The sequence below is a fragment of the Mesoplodon mirus genome (genome assembly GCF_964341445.2).
Source record: "Mesoplodon mirus genome assembly, chromosome: 10".
Taxonomy (NCBI): Eukaryota; Metazoa; Chordata; class Mammalia; order Artiodactyla; family Ziphiidae; genus Mesoplodon; species Mesoplodon mirus.
In genome coordinates this window covers 52759858-52784823 of record NC_138986.1, presented here as the reverse complement: position 1 = coordinate 52784823, position 24966 = coordinate 52759858, and the positions used below count along the sequence as shown (strand labels likewise).

Here is a 24966-nt window from a genome sequence, read left to right as displayed (position 1 = left end):
GACCATTGAAGGAAGTAAAGCATCTGGTTTGTTTTGTAATGAGAAGCAGGAATGCAAGGTCCACGCTCTTAATAATAAACAAACAGGACATTGTATGCCATCATCACAGGATGTCCTTCCTTCAACAGAGGGCTGACTGGGGCTGGAGGAAAAGCCGGGCAGGGCTCCCAGCGTAGAGCGCCACTAATTACTGCCTTCGTCTGCCTTCCACTTGCAGCGATCAGTTCCACATTCCCTTTAACTAGGAAACGATTAATGCTCTACACTTTGCAAACACACTCCTCGGAAGTCTGCCTGTGGGTTTTGGGGAGGAGAGAAAAGGCAAAGAAATTTTAATCTGTAGGATTATACCTTTTTCCTATTTCCCTATTTACTAAATAATTGAAAGAGGGAAGTCAGTTCTACCAAAGATGAGTTCCCTTTAGTTAGCAGGAGACATGGAAGCTTTCAAGTTTGCGGGGAGAAAACGTGTATTTCCCAGGCAGTAGCTTGGGGACTAGACAGCTACATCTTATTCCATTCCATGCAAAAATAATTGCTCTTTTCACGTGATCTTTTCAAGTAAGTTTTGTATGTTCTGTAACTGGATCTGAGCCGAGGAACTCAAACGATTTTAGGTCATTTTTAGGTTTCCCTGAATTTAAGGAATGTGCGCCCCCTTATAAAGCCGCAGCAGGAAGGAGGGCGGTCTGGAGTGTTTAGAATACAATACAGCCCGAGTAAACGCTGAGGTTGTGCCCTCAAAGGGAAGTCAGAAGATTCCAAGTAAATGTTGAAATTCACATACGGAGGGAGGAAGCTCTGGGCGCTCTCGGGCTGGGGGAAAGCCCTGGGGTGAGCTCTGCACGGCTCGGCCAGGTGTGGCCACGCCCCCACTTCGGGCGGCTGGTAGGAGTGAATCACGAATGGGAAATCTGCGGCAGGGAGGAGGAAAGGGCCGAGCCGCCGGCCGGGTTAACACAGACTGAGCGTGCTGCCGTGACACTCGGCCCTCCAGTGTTGCGGAGAGGCAGGGCAGCACGGCACCTGTCTGCGCCGGGAGTCGGGACACGGGCGCCGGCCGCCGGAGGAGAGGGGCACCGCCGCGGTGCGCGCCAGCCCTCGGCCGGGAGGGGACGCGGAGCACATGCGGACTGTGTAGGCATGAGCGACACTTATCTCAGATGTTGGATATTTGCTTGGAAAAACGTGTGGGTACGACCTTGGTAAGGAACTTGATCTTGTTTTTCATTCTGAAATTGATCTGAAAACTTTTTTTTTTTTTTCTCTCTTGGCTAACGTAGTCGTAGTAGAAACCAGAAGGGCTTCTGCTTTAGGGCGCTTAGTACTGTCAAACACTTATAAGACTTTTTCCTTATGAATCATTAACCCTTTCAGTTCTAGGCATAATTGTCAGTTCATTGAAATTTCGGTAGTGGCTCCCGCCCACACCCGTCCAACAAAGTAACTATTCCGCGTTGGCTTAAGTTTAAATTTTGGTTTTATTTTAACACTTATTTGGCATCGTGACTGTACATGTTGCAACTACGTAGAAATAAGCACGTTTGTTTAAATCGTGGCCGAGGGAAAGACAACTTAGCATCCGACTTTTTTTTTTTTTTTAAAGAGCATCATATTTAGGGAAGAAATAAAAGAATGGAAAAGCCACCCTGAAGGACTTGGACGGTGTTATGTTTACATTCTAACAAGGACATGTTCTTACATGGAAATGATACCCACGTTCCTGCTGCTTCCCCAACCCGTCTGTATGCGAAAACACTGCAGACGTTGTTTACCTTTTTTCCCCCCTCTTTGGAAAGCACTTTTCCTGCGTGTGAGGGGGGATTTGCGGGAATACCCTTATCAGTTTATAAGTGGAAGCAGAGCTCGTCTTCTGACTCTTCTATATTTGTTATAACTTTAGTTACAGTAACTGCAGCCCATCAGTGACTTCTGGGAATTCGTACACTTTCAGATTTAAATGGAAAGTGCTATTTGTAGCTGAGGGCTCCTAAAGGAATTCTCTACAGGGAATTCTATTGAACAGTTTTATGCTTTGTTTTTACTTTTTCAATTTGGCGTGAGATGCCCACGGTCAAAAGAAACTGCGGGGAGTTGCCCCCCCTTCCGCCCCCGTCTTTCCTTCTCTTTTCCTATGGTCCAAACGATCTCGGAAAAGCTGCAGCTCAGGGATGCTGGCAGGATGCAGCCCTTCTCGGCCTTCCCTGTGAGAGGATGAAAGAGATCGCGCTGCAGAAGGGGGGGGGGAGTTGTTTTGAAAGTTGTTTTGAGTTGGGAGCTGGTGGGAAAGTTCAGTCTTCCCCATTTGGAAAAGGCAGGCTGGGTTCCGCTCCTGCACCACACGCGCTTTCCATTTTTAGCTTCATTCAGAGGCAGACAGAGCTCCTTCCTCTTCCTCTCCTTGTTTGTGACACTTTTCTGAGGCAGCTTTTCCACAGCGCTGAGGGTCTGGCGGCCATGACCCCAGGCATCCTGGGACAGAGAACTAGGCGCCCCCAACATTTTTCTGCCGTGAGAGGTAAAGCCAGGGATTGGAGGTGGTTCTTTTCCTTTTTTCTTTTTTTCTTTTTTTTAACTTTGTCCCCCAATGTGGTTGCCACACTTTTTTTTTTTTTTTTTTTGACTAAAGATAGCATTTAAAAACCTTGCTTCTCCAAGGCAATCTTTATACGGCTTTCTGGCTCTTACTCAACTGTACCAAGCACGCTGCATCTGCTTTTAAAGTCTTCAGACGACTGTATTAGTCATAGCCTCTCTCGGAGGAGCCACAGGACAATGGGGATTAAAGGCCTTTCCTTTCTCTTCCAGGCTGCCCCTAAGTGTAACTCCAGTGCTGTGAAGGTTCCAGGGTTGGCAGAGGGGACTGAGGGGACCATGAAAATGGACATGGAGGACGCGGACATGACTCTGTGGACAGAGGCTGAGTTTGAGGAGAAGTGTACATACATTGTGAACGACCACCCCTGGGATTCTGGCACCGAAGGAGGCACTTCGGTTCAGGCAGAGGCATCCTTACCGAGGAATCTGCTTTTCAAATATGCCACAAACAGCAAAGAGGTAAGCCTCTGGTTTCTTGTTGAAGAAGATTGGCACCTGACGCCAAATCTCCCTACTTGCCCTTGAGGCCTTGTATGTCTGTGAGAATCTGCAAGTATCAGTAAATAACTGATCACTTAATTCACTTCTTTCATTGCTTTCTCTTGCCCTAAGTCCATCCCTTCTTATTCCTCCAGCTCTCGACCATTCCATACGAATTAGTAAACAGTGAAATCTTTTGGCAAGTTGACATGTCTTGGAAAAGCCGAATTGCAGCATGGGGTGGGTGAAATTGTCAGCAGCTTTGAGAAAGTTTTCTGGCTATTCTGGCCCTCGTCCCCCAGTATACTAGCTTTTGAGGGAGAGAAAATTTTCTTAGAAAAAATGTTTGACATGTTTCTTTTGTCTCTTTTTGGTCATGAGATGGCTTTATTTATTTACTTTTTTAACGAGCCAGCTTTATTAGCCGGGTTTCTAAAATTATTCTCAAAACCTTGACGTGTTTATGAACTGAAGTGATGGTATAAACAAAGAAGAGTTTCATGTAAAAGTGCCCTCTGTCCGGATGACTTCAGAGCTAACCCCTGTTTATCTGCGGCAGCTCCTTTGCTCTGACCGGGCTGGCAGGCCAATTTCTTCTTGGCCTCTGAAGTGGGTACACCCTTTGTTGTTTCAGAGGGGCTGAAAACCCAAACTTGGAATGAGCAAAGGATTTGTGTTTACCCTTTTCTATAATGATTGTAGCTAGGCGTGATGTTTGGCTGTGAAATAACTTGCAGAACCACCTCTTGTTTTGAGAATTCAGCTACTGCAGCTGCTTTCATTGGTCTACTGCCTGCCGGGCTGAGCTGGAGGAATCCACCCGTCCACAGCCCTGCCATCACAACCATTCCCATAGGTCACCGTCCGTCCTATCACTGCCTTCAGAAAGTCGCGAAAAGGGGGTCATTTGCTGTAGGAGCCCAGAATTCTATACTGGGACTATTCATAACAACCATGTCAAATCACTTTCCTCCTTCCCTAAGGAACAGCATTTGAAGGAGTTGAGAGCTGGTTTGGGAAATACTTTGTCTCTTTCCTGTTTGTGTATTTGAGTTCAGTGTTTTTGGTGAGGGGGTGACACAGCTGTCTAAAATTAAATAGAGCAGCTCTGCTTTGGGTTTCATTAAAGCTCAACTTTTTTTTTTTTTTTTTCCTGCTGGGAGAGAGGAGGCTGATTTCATAGAAAGCAAAATTTAAATTGTATTTTTATGTGAACATTACCAAAAATTTCACGCCAGAGATCGGCCTTAATTACACCTCTTTCTGAAAGTAACACCCTTTTCTATAGAAGGTCTCTTAATATGTGGCCCATGGAATCAGTGTAGGATTTGTTTGGGTATTTAAGGTTTGGCTGTGGCTTTATAAGGTGTAGCATTTTTTCCCATATCAAATTTGATCAGATATTGATCTGTTCCCAGGTTTCAATTGTGCTGTGTTGCCCCATCCAGCCCCTTGGGATTGAAATCAAGACCTCCATTCTGTGGGTCATCCTTGCCTTTTAGTTCTGTAGTGTTCTTATCCTCGGTTCAGCTCTTAGCTTAAGTTTTTCAATTTTCATCATTCTATGTAAAATCATAGCTAAATAGAATAATGCCCTTAGTCCAAGGTTCAGAAAGATAGTCACTTACTTAAGGTATATACTTAGAGCCAGAGCCAGGACTTGGAGCAAAGTTCTTCAGACTTCCCCAACCAGTGCTACTTGATTGTGCTACACTGGCCCCTCTTGGTGTCACTGTGGTTTTATTTATCGTCTTAACATAACTTCAGGACGATCATTTATTAAGCTTGTTTAGTGTTTTTTTTCTCTAAATGTGTAACTCCCTATTTCATATATTCAGCACCCAAAAAGCATACAGTGCCTGTATTCCTAAGGAGGGTCCTTCAAAACGAACCTAATAAGAAATCAGGTTTCTCTTATTCTGTTTTCCCCTAGAAATGCTTGAAGAGAGCGGTATATCTGTAGTCCCTCCTCATAAAAGCAACCAGGAAACCAACTTAAATGTAATACTGTCTTAAGCTCTCTCTGGAACATGTACCTGCTATTCTGTTTCTCCCTCCTTCCTTTTTGCACTTTGGGGAAGGAGAGCTCCCTCCAGGTGGTGAGAGAACCGTGGAATTGAGCCATTGAGAGTATGAGAGCTGCACACCAGTTCTAGAACAGAAATCTCCAGGATGGGTGAAATGTTTACATTATCATTATTCAGTTAGTTCTTTCAGTCCCACAAGCCGTGGAAAGAGGAAAAAAGCCTTTGTACGTGTAGTTTTCATCTGACTGATTTATCTTGCCCTTCTATAAATGTTTTCATTTAAGTAGCAAAGATGTTACATTATGTACTGATGTTCTGACATCCTGGGGATTTTTTTTTTAGCAAGACCATTTTTCATTATGAATTTGTGCTATGTGTCAGCACCTTTTTTTTTTTTTTTTTTGGTTTAAAAACAAAACATACAAACCATATTTCTGATCTTGACCCTCATTTTTAGATTTGGTTTAGAATCATTGTGCACCTTTAATGAGGCTGTTCTTACTTCCTATTTCCAGAACTCAAACCAAATATAGACATACTATTCAAAAACTTTTAAAACGTTTTAAACTGCTGGGTTATTCTTTTAGGGGGATTTTCCCCTTGACCTCCTGAAATAATTTTCTGTGAATACTTGAATACAGAAAGATCGATTTAAACACTTCTGTTCTGGAAGCAGTAGCCTGTACTGAGGTTGCTTGAGTTGAATTCAGAGGCTCTGTGGCTCCGAGCCTGACCTCCAGAGTTGTGTGGCAGTGAAACATCAGGCCGAAGATGGGGACTCAGTGTCCATTTTGATTGAAGTCCATTATTAAGCCATCTCTAAAAAGCATCTTGCCGTAAGTGCAATTCCCTCTTCATACTGCCTTTTATTTTGGAGACCATGTACCCAGGCATTGCCATATTTCTTTTAATATGAAGATAATTAAGAAGGAAACTTTCCAAAAACATCGTTATCCACTCCACCCTGGTTTTTAAAAAATGGGGTGAAGTACAGGCTGAAGTACACTACAGAGCTCTAGTCATCTCAGTGCAACTATCCTTGTATTCAAAATAGAATTTTAATCGAATGAGTCATTTTTATGGAGGGAGAGGGGAAGAGGTAGCTAGTAATTTAAATGATTTTAATATAATTTGGGGTGAGGATGCTTATACCACATTTAGACCTGAATGATGTTTCTGCTTGAAACTCACTGCGATGCGTGTGTATTCATATATTCTAAAGAGGGAATTTGCTTTCAAAAAAAAAAAAAAGCAAATTTATTCTCCTTACTATCAGACTTTCATTCAGCACCCCCAGTCCACCTATACTAAGTTGTGACATCTTCATTTTGTAAAATGGAAAACAAGCCCTGTTTTTTGTCTGCAAGCCATGGACTTCAGGGTATGTTCTGTAACTGAGGCCCCTGACAGATCTGAAGGGGTCAGCCCCACACATAACACACAGTGGGGAAGAGCGGGCAGGCGGGGAAGTGTTGAGGCCAGTGTCCTCTCGCTGGTAGGTTTATGGGAGGCACACAGCAGTCCGTGCCCAGCAAGGATGCTTTAGGACCCTGGTCAGTTCCAGTGAAGTTTCCTTCCTGAACTAGGTGAACACATTCTTAGTCTTTTTAGCTCTGGGAAATTCAAGGCACATACCAGGTTCCCCTGTATCATAGGCTAGCTCCAAGGATAGAACTTTGTTGGCTAAGATTCACATCTGGATCTTTCCAGGGCCAGAGGGAGAAGTATGACTTGGGTCTCCCACTTCCCACGAAAAACTACCCTGGTTCCGATCCCCACTCCGGTTACCTGGCTGAGCACTGGAATCTTAGGATTGGAATCTTAGAGTTGCAGCTCTTATGTGCTCTTCGAATAATGTCTCAGACATGGATTTGAGGTGAAGGTGCTGATTGTGAGATAGGGTGCTGGACTGGGAACGGATAGAGATGGTATATAAGCTACACTGTTCCTTCCAACCTTGAAATTCTGTGATTTTGTGTCTCTGTTTATCCACATGTGTGAGTTTATATGTACCCAAAGCTCTGTGCATCACACAGCTTAAAATATCAGGGTTCTGTCTCACTTGCAAAGATAATCTAATATTGAGGCTCTTTTTATTTGTTTGGGACTTGAGGATTTTCACAGACCTCCCTTTCCTAACAAATTATTCGCCTGTCTGGCCCACTGCGTTTCATTTGTAAGGTTATCGATGACAAGAGCCACTTCCAGTGCTGTCACACAGCTTCCCCAGTGACTTGCCTATAGCTGTGCTCAAAGGTGTCAGGTGGCTTATGTCTACTTCAGATTCCTTTGTGGGAACAAAATGCTAGTTGACTTCTTCTGGACCATAAGAAAATGGTGTATGTTTCTTAGTGTAAGACTGATAGCTGAATACCACAAAGCCCATTGGTTAAAAGAACGGCAATTCAGAAGAAAAACCCTGGCCTCAATGTCGTGCTACTTGTTGGTAATCAAGCTCTGACCCCCAAGACACTGTCTGCGAGAGACTATAATTTAAAACAAGGTTGATGAACCAGTTGAGTCCCTTTTTTAAAATTACTGCTTTAAAGTGGATATGTTGAAAATATCAACTGCTAATTATTGGCTCACCAACAAATGACATTACTTGTTTTTCCTGTTTGTCATTCTAATATTATGGAATAATCACTCAGATATGAATGCCAAATGATTTGTGTCATAGAAGCCAATTCCATGCATTTTTCAAATTAATTATTTTCAATAATATATCATAAACAATGAGCCTCTGAATAAGTAAGTCTACTTAAGCTTTAGGATGTATTTTTATCTCAAGACTGTGCTGAAGTACTCCCGTCCCCCAGAGCTATACTGCCAACGTATACCAATAATGATGAGCTGTTATTGAAAGGGCAGATAGATGTAAATGAGGCAGAGGAGGAGGATGAAATGAACATCTGCTTTTTTCAGCTCTTGCCAGAAGTTCATAACGGGCCAAAAATAACACTAGCTCACCAACCTTGTTTCAACTTGTGTTAGGTAGAGGAAATTTTCTTTTTTTCTGTCTTTCCAGTCTGGGTATGCTCCGTTGGCTTGTATACTGAATACTAAATTTTTTAACATTAATTCTTTAAGTCACGTACATGAGAAAGCCTGGTCTGTCACAAGCATGTAGGTATGCTTATTCCATATTCATTTAAACAGAGACAAATTATTGATGAGATTAGTGAGGTGTCAGTGTATATCATAACCAGAATCTTAGATTCCACTGCAGACATTTATTGCTTCATGTATTGGGGCCTACCATGTCAGGTACACAATTATAAAGGAGCCACCAGGGATAATAAAACCTGGAAATAAATATGTTTTACCTCCCTTCTTGGTCCATATCAGTAAGGTATTCAGTACGTGATTTGTAGGCTGTTTGGAGCAAAAAGAAAATGAAAAGAGGAAAGTGAGTGAATAAAAACCAAAACGAAATGTACTGCAAAATGTCATAAGGGACTATTACAGAGGAGAAGGAGTTCTTTTGAATAGTAATGAATTGCTTCCTGATTCCTGGTTGGTGACTTTTTTTTTCAACCCCCCCCCCCAAAGAAATTTACGACCCAGGAGGAACTGGTATAGTTAACATGTTTCTTTAGCAAGGCCCTACAAAGTCAAAATGTGTGATACATCCAAGTCTGAGAAGGTCATTTCCTCAGATCTTAGAACCCACAGCTCTCCTCCGTATAAATTCCACTTCAAAGGAAGACTTTTGACCACTGTTGAGCAGAAGATGCTAGAGAAGAACAAAGTTACTTGAAAGAATTCCCTTCTATTAAAGAGAACTTACAAGTTATAAGAAGAGAAAAAAAACCCTCATCTGGAATGAAAAAAAATATAATATATTTTGTTTCTGGTTCCTTAGGCCTTTGTGGAACAACCAAAGAACATTATTTTGGTTTCTGAGGTTAAAACTATTTTATTCCCCTTAAGCACACTGTTTATGGCTTGAGGGAGAAGAAGAAGTAGGAAACTAGGAGCGGGCTGAAGTGGTCTAACCTTGACTGTCTAGTTCTTCAGTATCTGAAACTCGTTCTAAAATGGAATGGTTACCCTCTCCGTTCTCACATAAAAAGTATTAATAAAAAATAGAGGACACTCAGTCACCGGAGAATTAGACTGTTTTATACTTGGTTGTGTATTTGCTTATGATCTGCGAGTTTAAAAGATGGTCTTCCCCAAAAGTCAAGCTCGTTGTTAATTATGTGGCACCATTAATGTCCGCTCTCCATAGTACAATTTCATCATTGTTGGTTATATTACCATTTGACGATTCAATTCATTGAAGTGAAAAGATTGATTAATATTTTACAGTTGAACTCATTGTTTCATATGTTTTACCCCCTTTAGGTTATTGGAGTGGTGAGTAAAGAATACATACCAAAGGGGACACGTTTTGGACCTCTAATAGGTGAAATCTACACCAATGATACAGTTCCCAAGAACGCCAACAGGAAATATTTTTGGCGGGTAAGTAGGGAAATTTTTCCAGACTCATTAAGTATTAGGGGAAAAAATGAAACTAAAATTGCTGGGTCACTTCCTTTTTCAACCTGTCCTGGGGCTCCCCACAAGTATTCAGGGTCCCCAAGGACATAGGGAATTCTAAGCAATCGTGATGAACCTGGTTAAATGTTTGGCCTGGGAAACACAGCCTGTATGTAGGTGGTTAGGGACGGAAAGATGGTCTATATGTGAATCTTAATTTTTGCAATTCATTAGAGCTTTGTGATGAAAGGAAACAGTTTGCTGCTTGCTTCAAGGGTAAGTTCATTTGCATTTCTGTGCAAGGAAGTAGTAATGAGTCACCAAGCCTTAGATTTCACCCCTTGTTGATTTCTTGCTGACTTAACTTTAATTGAATGGACAAGTAATCATAAATGAATTACCTCACAAATAAATGCCTTTAAGGAAGGATGGGTAGAAGATGGTACTAGGGGAATGGAGATGGACCACAAGACTCGTCCTGTTTCAATGCACCTGTACCATGAAACTATTGGGTTTGACAGTACATAAGTTATTCCCATAGCGTAAAGGAAATGCTTATAATCATTCGGGATGATAAACTTTCCTTTAACATCCAAAGAGTCTGGCCAATCCAATCTCCTTTGGAATATCACACTTAGAAAGGATCTCACAGGACTTCCCTGGTGGCGCAGTGGTTGAGAGTCCGCCTGCCGATGCAGGGGACATGGGTTCGTGCCCCGGCCTGGGAAGATCCCACATGCCGCGGAGCGGCTGGGCCCGTAAGCCATGGCCGCTGAGCCTGCGTGTCGGAGCCTGTGCTCCGCGACGGGAGAGGCCACAACAGTGAGAGGCCCAAGCACCGCAAAAAAAAAAAAAAAAAGAAAAAAATCCGCCTGCCTATGCAGGAGACACGGGTTCGAGCCCTGATCTGGGAAGATCCCACATGCCGCGGAGCAACTAAGCCCGTGCAACACAACTACTGAGCCTATGCTCTATAGAGCCCATGTGCCATGACTACCGAAGCCCGCACGCCTAGAGCCCATGCTCCATAACAAAGAGAAGCCACTGCAATGAGAATCCTGCACGCCGCAACTAGAGAAAGCGTACACAGCAAGGAAGATCCAACACAGCCAAAAATAAAAAATTAATTAATTAATTAAAAAAATAAAAAAGGACCTGACAGGTGAACTAATTAGATGGAATCTTTGAGTAAAAGACCCTGGATTAGGATGAACAGAGAAAAAATTGGACTACTTTCCATTTTCCCATAGATCTCTCTGGGATACTTGGTTTCCTCAATTAGAAAATAAAGCTACCTTTACTAAATTTAAAAGCAATTTTTTATATACATACTTGCATAAAATGTACATGATTACTGAGAAACTGTTACTAAAATTCTTTTAAGAAACAGCTACATGGTAGCAACAAAAATTGTATTATACTTACTCTGGCCAGATTTACCTAGAATGCTTATATCATTTGGACAAGTATATTTATAAAAGATTTCTATTTGGGGATCACTCAGAAGCTGTTCCTAAGAAACAAGCTTTTTTTTTTTTTAATTTGGGAAGTTTTGTGTTTTAGTATTTTACTATTTTCCAAACAAAAGAGATCACTGAGAATTTTTCACTCTGAGTTGTGTGCTCACAATTTTTATTTAATAATTAGTCATGCTTAAAATATATTTAATACCTGACTAATAATGGGCAAAATGTAAGCGAGTTCATTTTTCCCTTTACTGCCAATAAGGTCTTCTCAGAAATGAGCCACAGACACGTGTAGTTCTTGGAGTTGAAGGTCGGAATTAAGAAAATCCAGCCTAAGTCTTGTTAATTCATGATCCTTTTGAAAAAAACAACAAGAAATATTTAAGAACCTCCTATCTCTGTCCCAGTTCCCTGCTTCATTGAAGATTCACTCTAAGTAGCTGAAATGCTTTCCTTGGGAGGATTTATTGAAATCGGTCCTTCACATGCAAAGGATATTGTAGGAGATAACTTCCCACATGTTGTTAAAAGCATCCTGATTTTGCTGGCAGGAATATGAACATCTGTTGTGAGGAAAGAAAAAGTTTCATGCAAATTACACAGTCAAAGAAGAGAAGGGATGTTCAAGTTGAGAAACCAGTGACATTTCTTGTAACTGTGCTATGAGTCAGCACGTTTTTAATCTTCTTGATAATATATGGAAATGTAGAGAGGGTGATAGGGAGCAGTTTGCATCTGACGTATCCTTATTTTATTTTCGTGTGTGTGTGTGTGTGTATGTGTGTGTGTGTGACTTCATGGCATCGACATTTCTGTTTTTAAATGAGGATACAGTAAATTGTAGTCCGTGGAAGGCTGACTGGAATCAACATACCCGTAGCTTTAGAAAGCAGTTTCCGCCCGCCCAGCGAAGAGTGCAACAGCGATGGAACCCCGTGTTCCTGGAAGTTTGCACATCAGAGTAAACAAACTTGAAAACCCCTCTTGATAGCAGAATTCACCCGGCCTTGTTCCATTTTCTCTTAACAAAACACACCGCAAAAGCTCTCACAAGCTGCTTTGATGAAGCCACATGTATTTCCCCCTTCACAATTTACAGGAAGTTACTCTTAAAAGAAAGTGATTCTGGTGTTTACTGCCCGTGTTAAAGGGACAGAGTTCCTTTTTGTCTGATAACACTTGAGCAGAATACAGAAACACTTTAGAGGCTAACATAGCATGTGACTAAGAAGAAAGCAATAACCTGCTGTCCGGTTAGAGCAAAACTTCTGCTATGAACCAGGCCCTATGACTTGGAACCTCTAAGTTGCAGATTACCAGGTATTTCTTATATATGTGTTAAGGATCTCTTAAGTCTGAAGACGAGTTGGGTACATCTTAAAAAGAGGGAAAGAGAGAAACTTACTGTGGAAGGGCAAGGCGTTTGTTTATAAAGTTGTTTATAAAGCTTCAGTAAGAATGTATACTTTAATGTTTCCTATTTTTACCTCTACCTTTTTACCGAGTGGCCTGAGGGCATCTGTTAACCAAAAGCAGCATGACTCTAGGGCAGGCTTTGAGTTCTTCATTTTGCATTGCCTTTAAAGAACAACGTGGTTTCTTTCTGTTCTTTTACCAAAAACACGAACCCTGTGGCTCTGTGAGTGGTGTTTTAGCCCAACCACCTCATGGATAAGAGGGTTCCCTCTCCCCACCTCTGCCTTGAAAGAAAAGTGCAAGGCCGAACTCGCTTGTCAAGAGGAAAAGTGGCTTCTCAGTAGACTGTCTGATGCTGGCTTCTGTCCCAGTGTTCACTTTGTTATGGCAGGTGAAGTTCACCTTGGCCTCACCCAGCGTTTCCCCAAAAAGGCAAGCTTCCAAGTATTCATATGAACAAGTGTTTCTGCTGGACTTGGAGGCTTGGGGGTGGAGGATGTTTGCATAGTTTAAGCCTCGGGCGGGGGTGTAGGAAACGGCAAGTACAGAGGCCATAGAAAAAGTTGAGAGACTCGGTTTGACGTACTCAGTCGGGTTGGTCTAATACCCAGTGACTCAAAGCATTAAAAGTCTGCATGATCGGAACTCAAGTTAGTAGCATTGCCTGTGTGCCATTCACTGTGGTAGCAGAAACAGTACTCGGTGGTTGTTGGGTCCTTCTGAGGCAGCTCCTTAAATGAAATCTTGTGTTTCACTCTTCTGTTACTTTTCCCCCCAAAAGTGAAAAGACACTAAAACTGAAATGGAAAAGGTAACTGACAAAGTGTGCCTTCCCTGTTAATGCCCTTATTTCTGCTGATTCAAGACAACTCCGGCTAAACTGATTGCCTTTTCTAACCAGGCAATAAGGGACCAGAAATCAAAGCCGGTATTTGCTGGGTTTATTCTCAGAGGTGCCAGGGAAGCTTTCCCTTGCTATGGGGCTGTCTTTTCCATGTCTGTCTTCTCTTTGGGGCAGATCTATTCCCGAGGGGAGCTTCACCACTTCATCGATGGCTTTAATGAAGAGAAGAGCAACTGGCTGCGCTACGTGAACCCAGCACACTCTGCCCGGGAGCAGAACCTGGCCGCCTGTCAGAACGGCATGAACATCTACTTCTACACCATTAAGCCCATCCCCGCCAACCAGGAGCTTCTTGTGTGGTATTGCCGGGACTTTGCGGAAAGGCTTCACTACCCTTATCCTGGAGAGCTGACAATGATGAATCTCAGTAAGTGGATTACAGAACAAAAAAATTAGAAATGCCAGTAATGTCAGTTCTGCCCCTTTGCGCTAATAACATGTTGTTTAATTACATGGCTTCATCGGATGGGCCAAGGAGGTGGCTTAAACTAGGGACTGGGAACAGGAAAACAGCTTTTTTTAGTCTCTATTCCCTATAATGAAACTGGATCATTTAAAAAATACTAAGAACTACTTTGAATGTTCAGAAAGTTACAGGAAGAAATATATGTTCAATGCTAATCTATCCAAAAGGGGGCAGGTAGGATTATAATATAATAGAGATTGGTTCTGACATGCCAAGAATGCAAGGTATATAGTTCCTTGTTTGTGGTAATTTGTCAGTGCTTAACATGTACATTGAAATATTGCAGAGATGCACATTTGGTTATCAAGTTATGGTCTGATGTGAAACATAAAAGGTTTCTAGAAAAACTCGGAGCTATAATTTTTCAGATCTTATTTGAATATGGATAACCCTAAAGATTTTTTATCTTAGCTTCCTTCCTAATGGTAAAAACCTAATCATCTGATCTCCTGATGAGTTTACAGTAACCACCTATCACTTTATCTTAACAAATCCTCAGTTCCTTAGGTTTGCAAGCTTTTACTTTTTTATTTGGTTAAAGTTGGCTATCATGACCTCTCTGCAAAACCCTACTTCATTTTAGTCGTTCTCAAGTGATCTCTATGAATGATTTAAGATTTACCATAAAATTCCAACCTGTTGTAACTATGGTTGTATATTCTCAGACTGCTAAGTTTTAAAGCAGTTTTTTAAATCAGCTCCTTCTGGTTTAAAAGTTTTGGCCTCTAAATGCTGAAATTTTTGTAACCTTTTGTTTTGATCTCATTTCCAACCTAAGGAGAAGTTGCAAGAACAGTACAAAGAATTCCCAGAGACCCTTTAACCAGATTCATCAGTAGTCCATATGCTGTCCCACTTGCTTTATCTGGAGGCTAAATTGTTTTAGTTCACACTTTGTCCTTTGAGATGAATGTTAATATTAACATAAATTAGAATTTGACTTAAACTTTAGGACCAATTATTTATCCTAGTCAGGTATAATCCAATTGTGTAGCTATTTGGTACTCATCCCACACTGTCTAGTTTACTTTTGCTCTCCCTGTGATCCCAAGACTATATTTGTAGTTTTCTGAAAAGCTGGGGCTATAAAAGCTTAAGGACCTCCACCATAAGATCATCTTTAAATTTGTGTTTGTGGTCCTTACATACACACATATTGTGCACCTTGAGCTTCAGGAAGAAGTCTTAGAATAGTTGGAACAAATTGGCTTTCAGCTTGAGCATGGTGGGTATAATCAGGTCCTGGCCAATGGTGGCGGTTCTTTTCCCTTATCTCTCTTTAGCGCTTCCAAGAGTCTCCATCATGTCACTAGTGCCAAGCATCCCAGGAGCCCTTCCGCTATTTTACCACCTGTAGGTGCCAGGCCCAGTGGTAAAAGGCAACTTATATTCCGGCAGGACATCTCCCGAGAAGATGTGCTGCTTCCTCCTGACTTTCTCAGCATAGCTGGTCACTTCCTCTTGAGGGTCTCCTCCCATTCCTTGAGCTTCATCATTCACGGATTCAGAAAAAGACTTTTTTTTTGAACAGTAACTCCATTTGAGATGACCCACCCTGGTGACTTTGCTCCAACCACAAAGAAGTTTTTTCACATACATCCCTTACCTCCTGCCAGTCAAAGAAAGGTCTTAAAAGGCCTTGCATTTATTCAAATGCTTATTCTTTGTATTCAGAAGCAACTGTCATGTATACTATGAAATGACACCTTTGTTCCCTCAAATATCCCTTTTTGTTTACGCAGAATTTTTTCTGAATGGTGGTTTAACATTTTTAGGTACCCATTCATTGTCCAGTATTCGTAGTAAAGAATGAGAGTTAACAATAGCCAGTCACAATAAGCCAAGACTCCAGTTGCCTTGTGAAACCAGTTGTCTTAGGTGTGGTAACTGATGATTGAGATGCTGATCAGGAAAATTTCCACTGTTTCATCAGGCCTAATAGGTAGATTGCGTCTTCACAAGAGTTGTGTTGGGTTCCATGCTTCAAGCACAATAGAGGCTTGTGTCAGAATCTCCGTGAGGGCTTTAAAATGGCAGTGATAGTTCAACTGGTAGAGTTTTGAGGAGAAGAGATTTGAAGAAAACTGAGGTAAAGAAAAATAAGTAGCCAGAAATCATAAGTAGGCATTTTTTAAAAACCAAAGAAAAGGAGTAGGAACTATCAGGTTTAACTCTTACCCCTCCCAAGTTTTTTTGGTAGTTTTTTTCAATCTATCTAACTAACCCATCTAGAAAACAGTTGACCAGATTATAGACTTCTAAATGTTAATCTGCTTTCTCAGTTTCAGTTGAAAACAGGCTTTGTTTTGCCTACTGCAGAACTTCTAGGTTCTTGTAGTCTTGGGGGTTCTTATTATAGATCGAAAATGTGAGTCGGCATAATTAAGCCATTCAGAGCCTTCAGAAGCAGTTCACTCTTGAAATGACTCCGTCCGCCTACAGCCATTTAAGATTTAAGAACAAAAACAGATCTTGATTTTCTTTTTCATGTTAACTCAAGCTGCTGCTGAGTGGGAGAGTCAGAAATGACACCAGCTCCACTGATTACTCAGCTGCTGAAGGATGGTTTTTTTAAACGTACCTTTTCACATAGACTCCATGATCGCCACCTTAGAACACCTGAGGGGGGCTGACGTTGCCCTCCGGATATTGTTTTGTAATAAGAAATAAATGTATTTTTATGAAGGCATAAGAGATATCGAACATATATCATGGATTTACTATATACTAGGCACACCGTGCTCAGTATTTTGCACAGAAAATTATAAATTCCGACTTTCTGGTTTGTTGGCCCAATCGTTAGCTTTTTTTAACGTTTTTTTTTTAATTAATTAATTAATTTTTATTTTGGCTGCACCAGGTGTTAGTTGCAGCATGCGGACTCTTAGTTGTGGCATGTGGACTCTTAGCTGCGGCATGCATGAGGGATCTAGTTCCCCGACCAGGGATCGAACCGGGGCCCTCTGCATTGGGAGGGTGGAGTCTTTCCCGCTGGACCACCAGGGAAGTCCCCAGTCGTTAGCTTTGTGGTAGTTCAATAATCGGATTATGGAGGTGCTCAGTAAGAACACCAGACTAAATAAATAGTAGGGACAGTGCTACGGACAGACTTAAACTTTTTGCTTATGGCTTTAATTTATTGAATTTTAGAACCAAGACAGTGTTGAAGCCACTGAAGAAAATTAGGAGACTTAGATGTTACTTGCCACATAAAAATGGCAGAAAGTTATGATGGTGAAGTTTCTGTATTTTCATTTTTTTTAGGGTGACATCTTTCTGTGGATGACTCCAAATCATTCTTTTTCACCTCAAAATTCCCTCCTGTGGGTGTGAGATGCCTTGCCTATCAGCTTTCCAACTTAGTTGTCTCTCTTCCTTTACCATTTCAGCTTTAAAAAACAAAAGTGACAATTTGAACTTCCTGCCTGCTGAGCCTCACTGAAAGACTGATATTGGCCTGATAAGGGGCTATTTATTTTGGTTTCGTGGCTTCAGAAATCCCTCTCCCTCAACAAGCTTTCCATCACTGCCCCCATCAGCATCTTCCCTGATAGTGTCTGGGCTGTGTTTATTCTGGGGTTGCTGGCTCACCCACGAGTAACTGATAACAGCCAGCAGAGATAACATTCTCTGAGGGGCTCTCAAACTGGAATCGAATCCCTCAAGCTTGTCAGTCTAGAGAATGGATTTGAAGAATTCAGACTCTGGAGTTCCACAGAGTTCATTTCTAGACCTATCAGGTATCAAGCCTGGAGTTCCTCCTCCGTTAAGTCGAACAGGGACTTTTTTAAAGACAGTGAATGATACTTTTACAGAGGCTTCAGCCCAGTCCCCCAAGCCTGTCCTCTTCTGAGGCTAAGGCCACGAGGTCCCTGCCTCTCCTGGCATCTACACACACCAACAGCTGATGCCTACGCCTACGGCAGGTGTGCAGGCTGGAGGGGTTGCCCTCCAACAACCAGAGCTCCGACTAAGCAGCATGTATTTTACTTTTGGTTTCCAGGGAAGGCTGAGCAGCGAGTGTTTGGTTTTCCCTGCTCTGGCTGGTGTCTTCCCGAAGGCATCGTTTGTTCTGTGTGTTAGGAGGGGCAGTGCTGGCGATGGCCTGGAGAGCCTGTCCTCTCGTTGCTGCTGTTCCTAAACAGTCTATTTACCAAGTAATAATATGCCGTCTTTTGGAATACATGCTTTCATCTTTGCTGCCTGTTTTCTTTGGTGCTCTAAGTAATTGAACTGGCTCAGGAAGTGCCAGTTGTGGTTTGGCAGAGATGCCTATGTCATGCCTTGTGATTCCAGGGGACAGCATTACTGGGAGCCTGGTTAGACCAGAGCCTCAGTGAAATTCTGGTGTTGTCAGCAAATCGAGGGGAAGGGGTGGCATCACACTGCTAATCTGTCTGTTTGGGAGAGGCAGTTTGAACAGGGTTTTATCAAATTCGTATTAAACAAGAATGGAGGCGAAAATTGATGACTGCTTATTACTTGAAATGAGTCTTAATCTTGCACATCTAGTTTGCAGGGTGTGCTGATTTCCTTTAGGTAAACCGTGAACATGAGAATGACTTTTATTAACCTGTTGACACCCCGTGCCGGTATTTTTCCACGCCATTTTCATGGAGGCTCTCCTACTCTAGGTCGAACAGGACTTGTCCTATCATGAGGTTTTTACCATTGGAAACAAAAATAATACAAACGGTGCTATTTGTTTTATCGATGCCACCAGTGACCTGGTTTTGCTGAGAAGGAACTGGAGTGGCGAGAGCCTTCTAGAATGAGTGGGCGTTGAGATGCCAGGTGTCCCTCTTGGGGCAGCTGGGGCTCAGGTTTGCTCAAGGAGAGAGCAGCTCGCTCCGATTTTCTGTCTCCCTCTGAGTAATCCCCCTTTCTTTATTTCAGCGCAAACCCAGAGCCATCCAAAGCAGCAGAGCACTGAGAAACATGAACTTTGCCCAAAGAATGTCCCGAAGAGAGAGTACAGCGTGAAAGAAATACTAAAATTGGACTCCTACCCCTCCAAAGGGAAGGACTTATACCGCTCCAACATTTCACCCCTCACTTTGGAAAAGGACGCGGATGACTTCCGGAAACATGGGAGCCCCGACTTCCGGAAAAATGGGAGCCCCGAGATGCCCTTCTACCCGCGGGTGGTGTACCCGATCCGGGCCCCTCTCCCGGAAGACTTTCTGAAAGCTTCCCTGGCCTACGGGATGGAGCGGCCGCCCTACATCGCGCACTCCCCCATCCCGTCCTCCACGACGCCCAGCCCGTCGGCGCGCAGCAGCCCGGACCGGAGCCTGCACAGCAGCCCGGGGAACACCGTGTCGCCGCGGGCCCCCGTCTCCCAGGAGCACCGGGACCCTTACGCCTACTTGAACGCTCCGTACGCCGCCGCCGCCGCCGAGGGGCTGGGCTCCTACCCCGGCTACGCACCGCCCCCGCACCTGCCGCCCGCCTTCATCCCTTCCTACAACGCGCACTACCCCAAGTTCCTGCTGCCCCCCTACGGCATGAACTGCAACGGCCTGGGCGCCGTGGGCAACATCAACGGCCTCGGCAGCTTCGGCCTCTTCCCGAGGCTGTACCCCGTGTACGGCGGCCTCCTGGGCGGGGGCGGCCTGCCTCCCCCGATGCTGGCGCCCGCCTCCCTCCCCAGCTCGCTGCCCTCGGAGGGGGCGCGCCGCCTGCTGCAGCCCGAGCACCCTCGGGAGGTGCTGGTGCCCCCGCCGCACAGCGCCTTCTCCCTGCCCGGGGCAGCCGCCAGCCTGAAGGACAAGGCCTGCAGCCCCACCAGCGGGTCCCCGACGGCCGGCACCGCCGCCACGGCCGAGCACGTGGTGCAGCCCAAAGCTACCTCAGCGGCCGCGGCGGCCCCCGGCGGCGGCGGCGGCAGCGACGAGGCCGTGAATCTCATCAAGAACAAAAGGAACATGACCGGCTACAAGACGCTCCCCTACCCCCTGAAGAAGCAGAACGGCAAGATCAAGTACGAGTGCAACGTCTGCGCCAAGACTTTCGGCCAGCTCTCAAACCTGAAGGTAGGCCTGGCGTGGGGTCTGTCCCCTGGAGTGCACGACGCGCGTGCGTCTTTAGTTCACCTCCTGCAGGTTATAAATTGCCACTTCCACAGTGTGAGAGCTGGGCTGGGCACCGTCGATGCGGCTTTGCTTTTGCTGCTCTGGCTGCGCCGCTTGGGACACGTTGCTTCCCCTCTCCTGAGTGTCTTCTGAATGATAAACACGTGGGGTTTGCGCCAGAACATCAGTTTCAAGTCCCCGCTTAGCCTATGACTTTTGTTCCTTTAGCTCCAACACAACAGAGTTCTGAAAATCACATCGGGGTTTGATTTGTTTTAAGACTTCACCTTGATGCTTTTTTAAAGAGGTTTGCATCCTAAATGCCCGAGTCCTTGCACGGGAATGTTCGATTTTGCAGCCAAGTGACAGCCGAACTAACGTGTGTGGCTTCTTCCCAGGTCCACCTCAGAGTGCACAGCGGAGAACGGCCTTTCAAATGCCAGACTTGCAACAAGGGCTTCACTCAGCTCGCCCACCTGCAGAAACACTACCTGGTACACACGGGAGAGAAGCCACATGAATGCCAGGTGGGCAGTGTTTTCTCGGTAGAACTTTCGACCTTTGTAGACAGTGTCTCAGGAGTCGTCCTCCCATCATCCCATAGCCCATAGTTTAAACCAGCACAAGGATTCTGCCTTCTTTGGGCTGCTGATGAGCTGAGATGATGACACACCAGCTTCCAGTGGTTGGACAGTGGTCTGGAAGGGAAACACCACCCCATGGGCGGTGCGTTCCCATCGCTCTATTTGCCTAACGCTGCTGGGAGTTTTTTCCCCTCCCAGGTTGCTGGGTGTGGGTGGGCAGCGTGCCCCTCCGCTTGGCAGCTCTTAACCTTCTGGTCTCCCACCTCCCTTCCCTGCCCCCTTCCCCACGCTGCAGGTTTGCCACAAGCGATTCAGCAGCACCAGCAATCTCAAGACCCACCTGCGACTCCACTCCGGAGAGAAACCTTACCAGTGCAAGGTGTGCCCCGCCAAGTTCACCCAGTTTGTGCACCTGAAACTCCACAAGCGCCTACACACCCGGGAGCGGCCCCACAAGTGTGCCCACTGCCACAAGAGCTACATCCATCTCTGCAGCCTCAAGGTCCACCTGAAGGGGTATTGTCCTGTGGCCCCAGCCACGGGGCTGCCTCTGGAGGACCTGACCAGAATCAACGAAGAAATCGAGAAGTTTGACATCAGCGACAATGCCGACCGGCTGGAGGACATGGAGGACAACGTTGACGTGACCTCTGTGGTGGAGAAGGAGATTCTGGCCGTGGTCAGAAAAGAGAAAGAAGAAACTGGCCTGAAAGTGTCTTTGCAAAGAAACATGGGGAATGGACTGCTCTCAGGATGTAGCCTCTATGAGTCAACAGACCCGTCCTTCCTGAAGTTGCCTCACAGCAACCCACTACCTCTGGGACCTGTAAAGGTCAAACAAGAAACAGTCGAACCAATGGATCCTTAAGATTTGCAGAAAACAAAAGGTGTTTTGTCTTTTTTCTTAACTTATGACTTGGCGAGTCAGGGTGCCTGTAGCAAATGCTTGTACATGATTCCAGTTCTGCAGAGCTCTCCTGACGGCAGGTGGTTTCCCCTCACCTCTCTGGAATTAAAGAAGGATCCCCAAAGTTACTGAAATCTCAGGGCATAAATGAGGGAAAGACAATATATATACATATTATATATACTTATTTACACCCCCATCTATATATTTGAACCTATGTATTTTGAATATTTGTGTGGATATGTTTGCATAGCCCTCCCATTGCTAAGACTATGGCCTAGTCATAATTATTTTTTCAATGATAATCCTTCATAATTTATTATACAATTTATCATTCAAAAAGCAATAATTAAAAAAAGTTTACAATGACTGGAAGAATTCCTTGTAATTTGAGTTGTTATATTTTTGTCTGGTGGCTGTTCTTTGTAGATAATTTCTGCACATCTGTTTTAAGTACCTAAGATTTAGTAAACAAATACATTACGTCAGCCGACCTCCCTCTGTAATAATGGTTTGAAAATGAGGTTTTGGTATTGCCAAAGTTAGGCAATTGATGTGTTCATTCATAGGATTGTATCATTTTGAACAGCACTGTATAACTTGGGGGTATGTGTGCAGAATTACCCAGTAATAACTCTGGTAGAAGAAATAAGAAAGAGAGAATCTTGTATGTTTCTGTAGATAGTTCAGCATTTTCCCCCCACTCACAGATTTACCAGAAAGGCGACAAGAAGGCTTTGCTAATCTGTCTCCCTCTCCGAAAAACAGGGTCGCCCCAGCCCCAAAGTCATGTGACCATTCAGAGTGGCCACGAGACTTTGGCATCCCAATGTATTATCTGAAAATGTGAAGAAGACAAAATGCCATGTTTAAAACCACTGCAAAACATTCCCAAAGCACAGGTGGTTTTGTATGGGTGAGGTGAGGGAGCATGAGTCTGGGTGTTTTTGTTGTGGGTCTTTTTTGTTGTTTTGTCAAAATTGCACAAACGTGGTGCTCTACCGGGAAGGAGTTGAGTTAGATAGGCTCAGGCCACACTTTAAAAACCAAAAACCGGAAAACGGGTATTCTCGTTGTCTTAGGGTCAAAGCGGGTAATGAACATTCCTATCCCCAACACATCAATTGTATTTCTTTTCTGTACAACTCAGACTTTTCTCAGTATTTGTGTTTTTACATTTTATGGTTAATTTAATTGAAGAAGAAAGGGCATTGCAGAGTTGTTCAACAATTACCTCATTGAGTGTGTCCAGTAGTGCAGGAAGTGATGGCTTCTCTAATGATTTGCTACTCAAGAGGAGAGAGCCAGCGTGCACCAGAAAGCTGGAATGCGTCGCATTCTGTCTCCTCTTCTGCTAAACCCAAAGATGACACGTTGGCATTTGAGGTGTAGCGGAGAATGATGTATATTTATAAATCTATTTATACCACTATACCATGTGTATATATAATATTTATAACCACTTAAATTGTGAGCCAAACCATGTAAAAGATCCTTCTTTTCCTAATGGCATTAAAAAAAAAAATCAAACCCTTTCTGAGACTTTGCTTAATTAGCACTCGATGACCTCACAGTCATATTGGTGCGCTTGGGCACCCCCTTGGTATTGTAAGTGACCCTAAAACCTTGGTGCAAAGGTGGGGACTGCATAACAACCAGGGAGAAAGAGACATACTTTTTTACTATTAAGGACAATCTAAGATGGGGTTTTTTTTGTTTGTTTTGCCACATTCTGATGATGTGGTCACACCCAAGCCCCAGAAATAAAAATCCCATTGACCACTGCAACTTTTCTCTCTCTTCCTCTCCCTCCTTCCTAAATAACTGACGTATCACTCATCAATCTGGTTTATATATTCAGTATTTTGGTCCATGGCAACTAATGGCAACCTGCAGAAGAGAACAACAAATTTAGGATAATGCAGAGAAACCTAAGAGCCTTACTGATCTGTTCCTTTAAGTAACAAAACTGACAGTTCTTTATGGTATTTTTTAATCAGTGTTTGACAAACACAGTCCTTAATTGTAGGTAAACCAAAGCATCACATTCTGACGTTGATACCAAATACTTCCTATTCTCAATTACTCATTTGTTCTTTTTTTCCCCTTTCATGCTTTCTCATTAATGGGAATTTTTCCTGAGACCTGCACAGTGGCTTGAGACTTCTTGATTCTCTTTACCTTCTGACTTTCCCTGAGGCCTCTTACATGTGAATGTTGAGCCCACAATCAACAGTGGTTTTTTTTTTTTTCTTCTACTCAAAGTTAAAACCAACCAAAGTTATTGGCTTTTTACTTTGCTAGAACAACAAACTATCTTATGTTTACGTACTGGTTTACATTGTTATTTATGTGCAAATTGTCAAAATGTAAATTAAATATAAATGTTCATGCTTTACCAATGCTTGTCTAGTGTCTTGAGTGAAGGGTGAGTGAACGACACCTTAACCATACTGCAAGGGTGGCCCCAAAACAAATTCTGAACATGACACAATTTGCCTCTATCCTGCCCACATCCCCACCCCAACCCTTCATCCCCCCCCAGAGATGATTCCCTAATTTCACCTCCTCTATCGGCGACTGCTCTAACAGGGTTGGTCTCTTGCTTCTCTCATAACTCAAAGATTTTTCTCTTTAATTATGAGCTATAGAAGTGCCCTCTAAGGAAATCATTTCAAGCATTAGCCAGTAAGTAGGGGAAGATTTGTTTGCTTTTGTTGGACTTTTTTGTTTTACTTTGTTGATGGACGTGGGGTGGTGGCAAGGTGAGGAAGACTTGAGATCAAGTCCAGAAATGCCGTCCTAGCCTTGATCCAGCGTGTATGTGTGTGGACCCAGCCAGCTGCTGGGTGAGGGGCATTTTGCCCATTAGTGGTATCATTTTTGCTTCAGTAGCCAGCCTTGAGCACCCCCATGGGGAATCAGCGCTTTTGTGCTTCTGCATAGTCTTCCTGCCTTACATCCCATCGTATCTTTGTCCTTCACATCTTAACTCGGGAAGTAGATTTGCCACTTGTGCATTTAAAGCAAATTTCAAGAAAGCTGTTGTTTGACCAGCCTCTGGGCATTGTTAGTCTGAAGCCCAGGGATCATGGTGGCTTGGCCATGTGGTCCCAAGGGTCGTATGTTGGGAGTGAGTCTACTTGCTCATCCATTGATGCTCCAGTAACTAATCTTTCTCCAGTCACAAATAAAAAGGCACAAATTATTTTGAGTCTCACTTGGTAGATGTGAATAAGAGAGATGCCTGTATAAAAGTGCTACTGCCCTCAATGAAACAAACAAAAATCTAAAAGCCCTTTTCAAATGGTTTTCATGCTTGCCGTTTCATCCACTACCAAGTTCATCGTACCACGCCCATGCTAACTGCATGTTAAGAAAATAATGCTCCCTACATTTAGACACTCAAAACTGCCCACTTTTTTTAAATGCTTCTTCTGTATATTCACTTAAACATCTGTGCCAAGAATTTGAAATGCTGCCAACATTTAACCATGGAGTTAAGAAAACCAGAACCCTATTGTCATAAACGGGCCAAACGCTGCTGGTTGCACTA

General features: G+C 43.6%; 1 protein-coding gene across 1 annotated transcript; it reads left to right on the top strand.

Annotated features, from left to right (window-relative positions):
* The first annotated feature begins 958 nt into the window (after window positions 1-958).
* Window positions 959-23764, top strand: PRDM1 (PR/SET domain 1). Its single transcript, XM_082634224.1, has 7 exons — window positions 959-1205; window positions 2809-3057; window positions 9456-9575; window positions 13494-13746; window positions 18742-19880; window positions 20318-20446; window positions 20799-23764. Exons 1-7 carry the CDS (start codon window positions 1164-1166, stop codon window positions 21369-21371), a joined length of 2505 nt encoding a protein of 834 aa, XP_082490350.1. The 5' UTR covers window positions 959-1163; the 3' UTR covers window positions 21372-23764.
* Window positions 23765-24966: the final 1202 nt, after the last annotated feature.

Excerpts from the sequence above, each read along its gene's own strand:
- PRDM1 (XM_082634224.1), top strand. The coding sequence starts at position 1,164 with ATGTTGGATATTTGCTTGGAAAAACGTGTGGGTACGACCTTG. Across the intron at positions 1,206-2,808 it reads AACGTGTGGGTACGACCTTG|GCTGCCCCTAAGTGTAACTC; the intron begins GTAAGGAACTTG and ends TTTCTCTTCCAG. Across the intron at positions 3,058-9,455 it reads ATGCCACAAACAGCAAAGAG|GTTATTGGAGTGGTGAGTAA; the intron begins GTAAGCCTCTGG and ends TACCCCCTTTAG.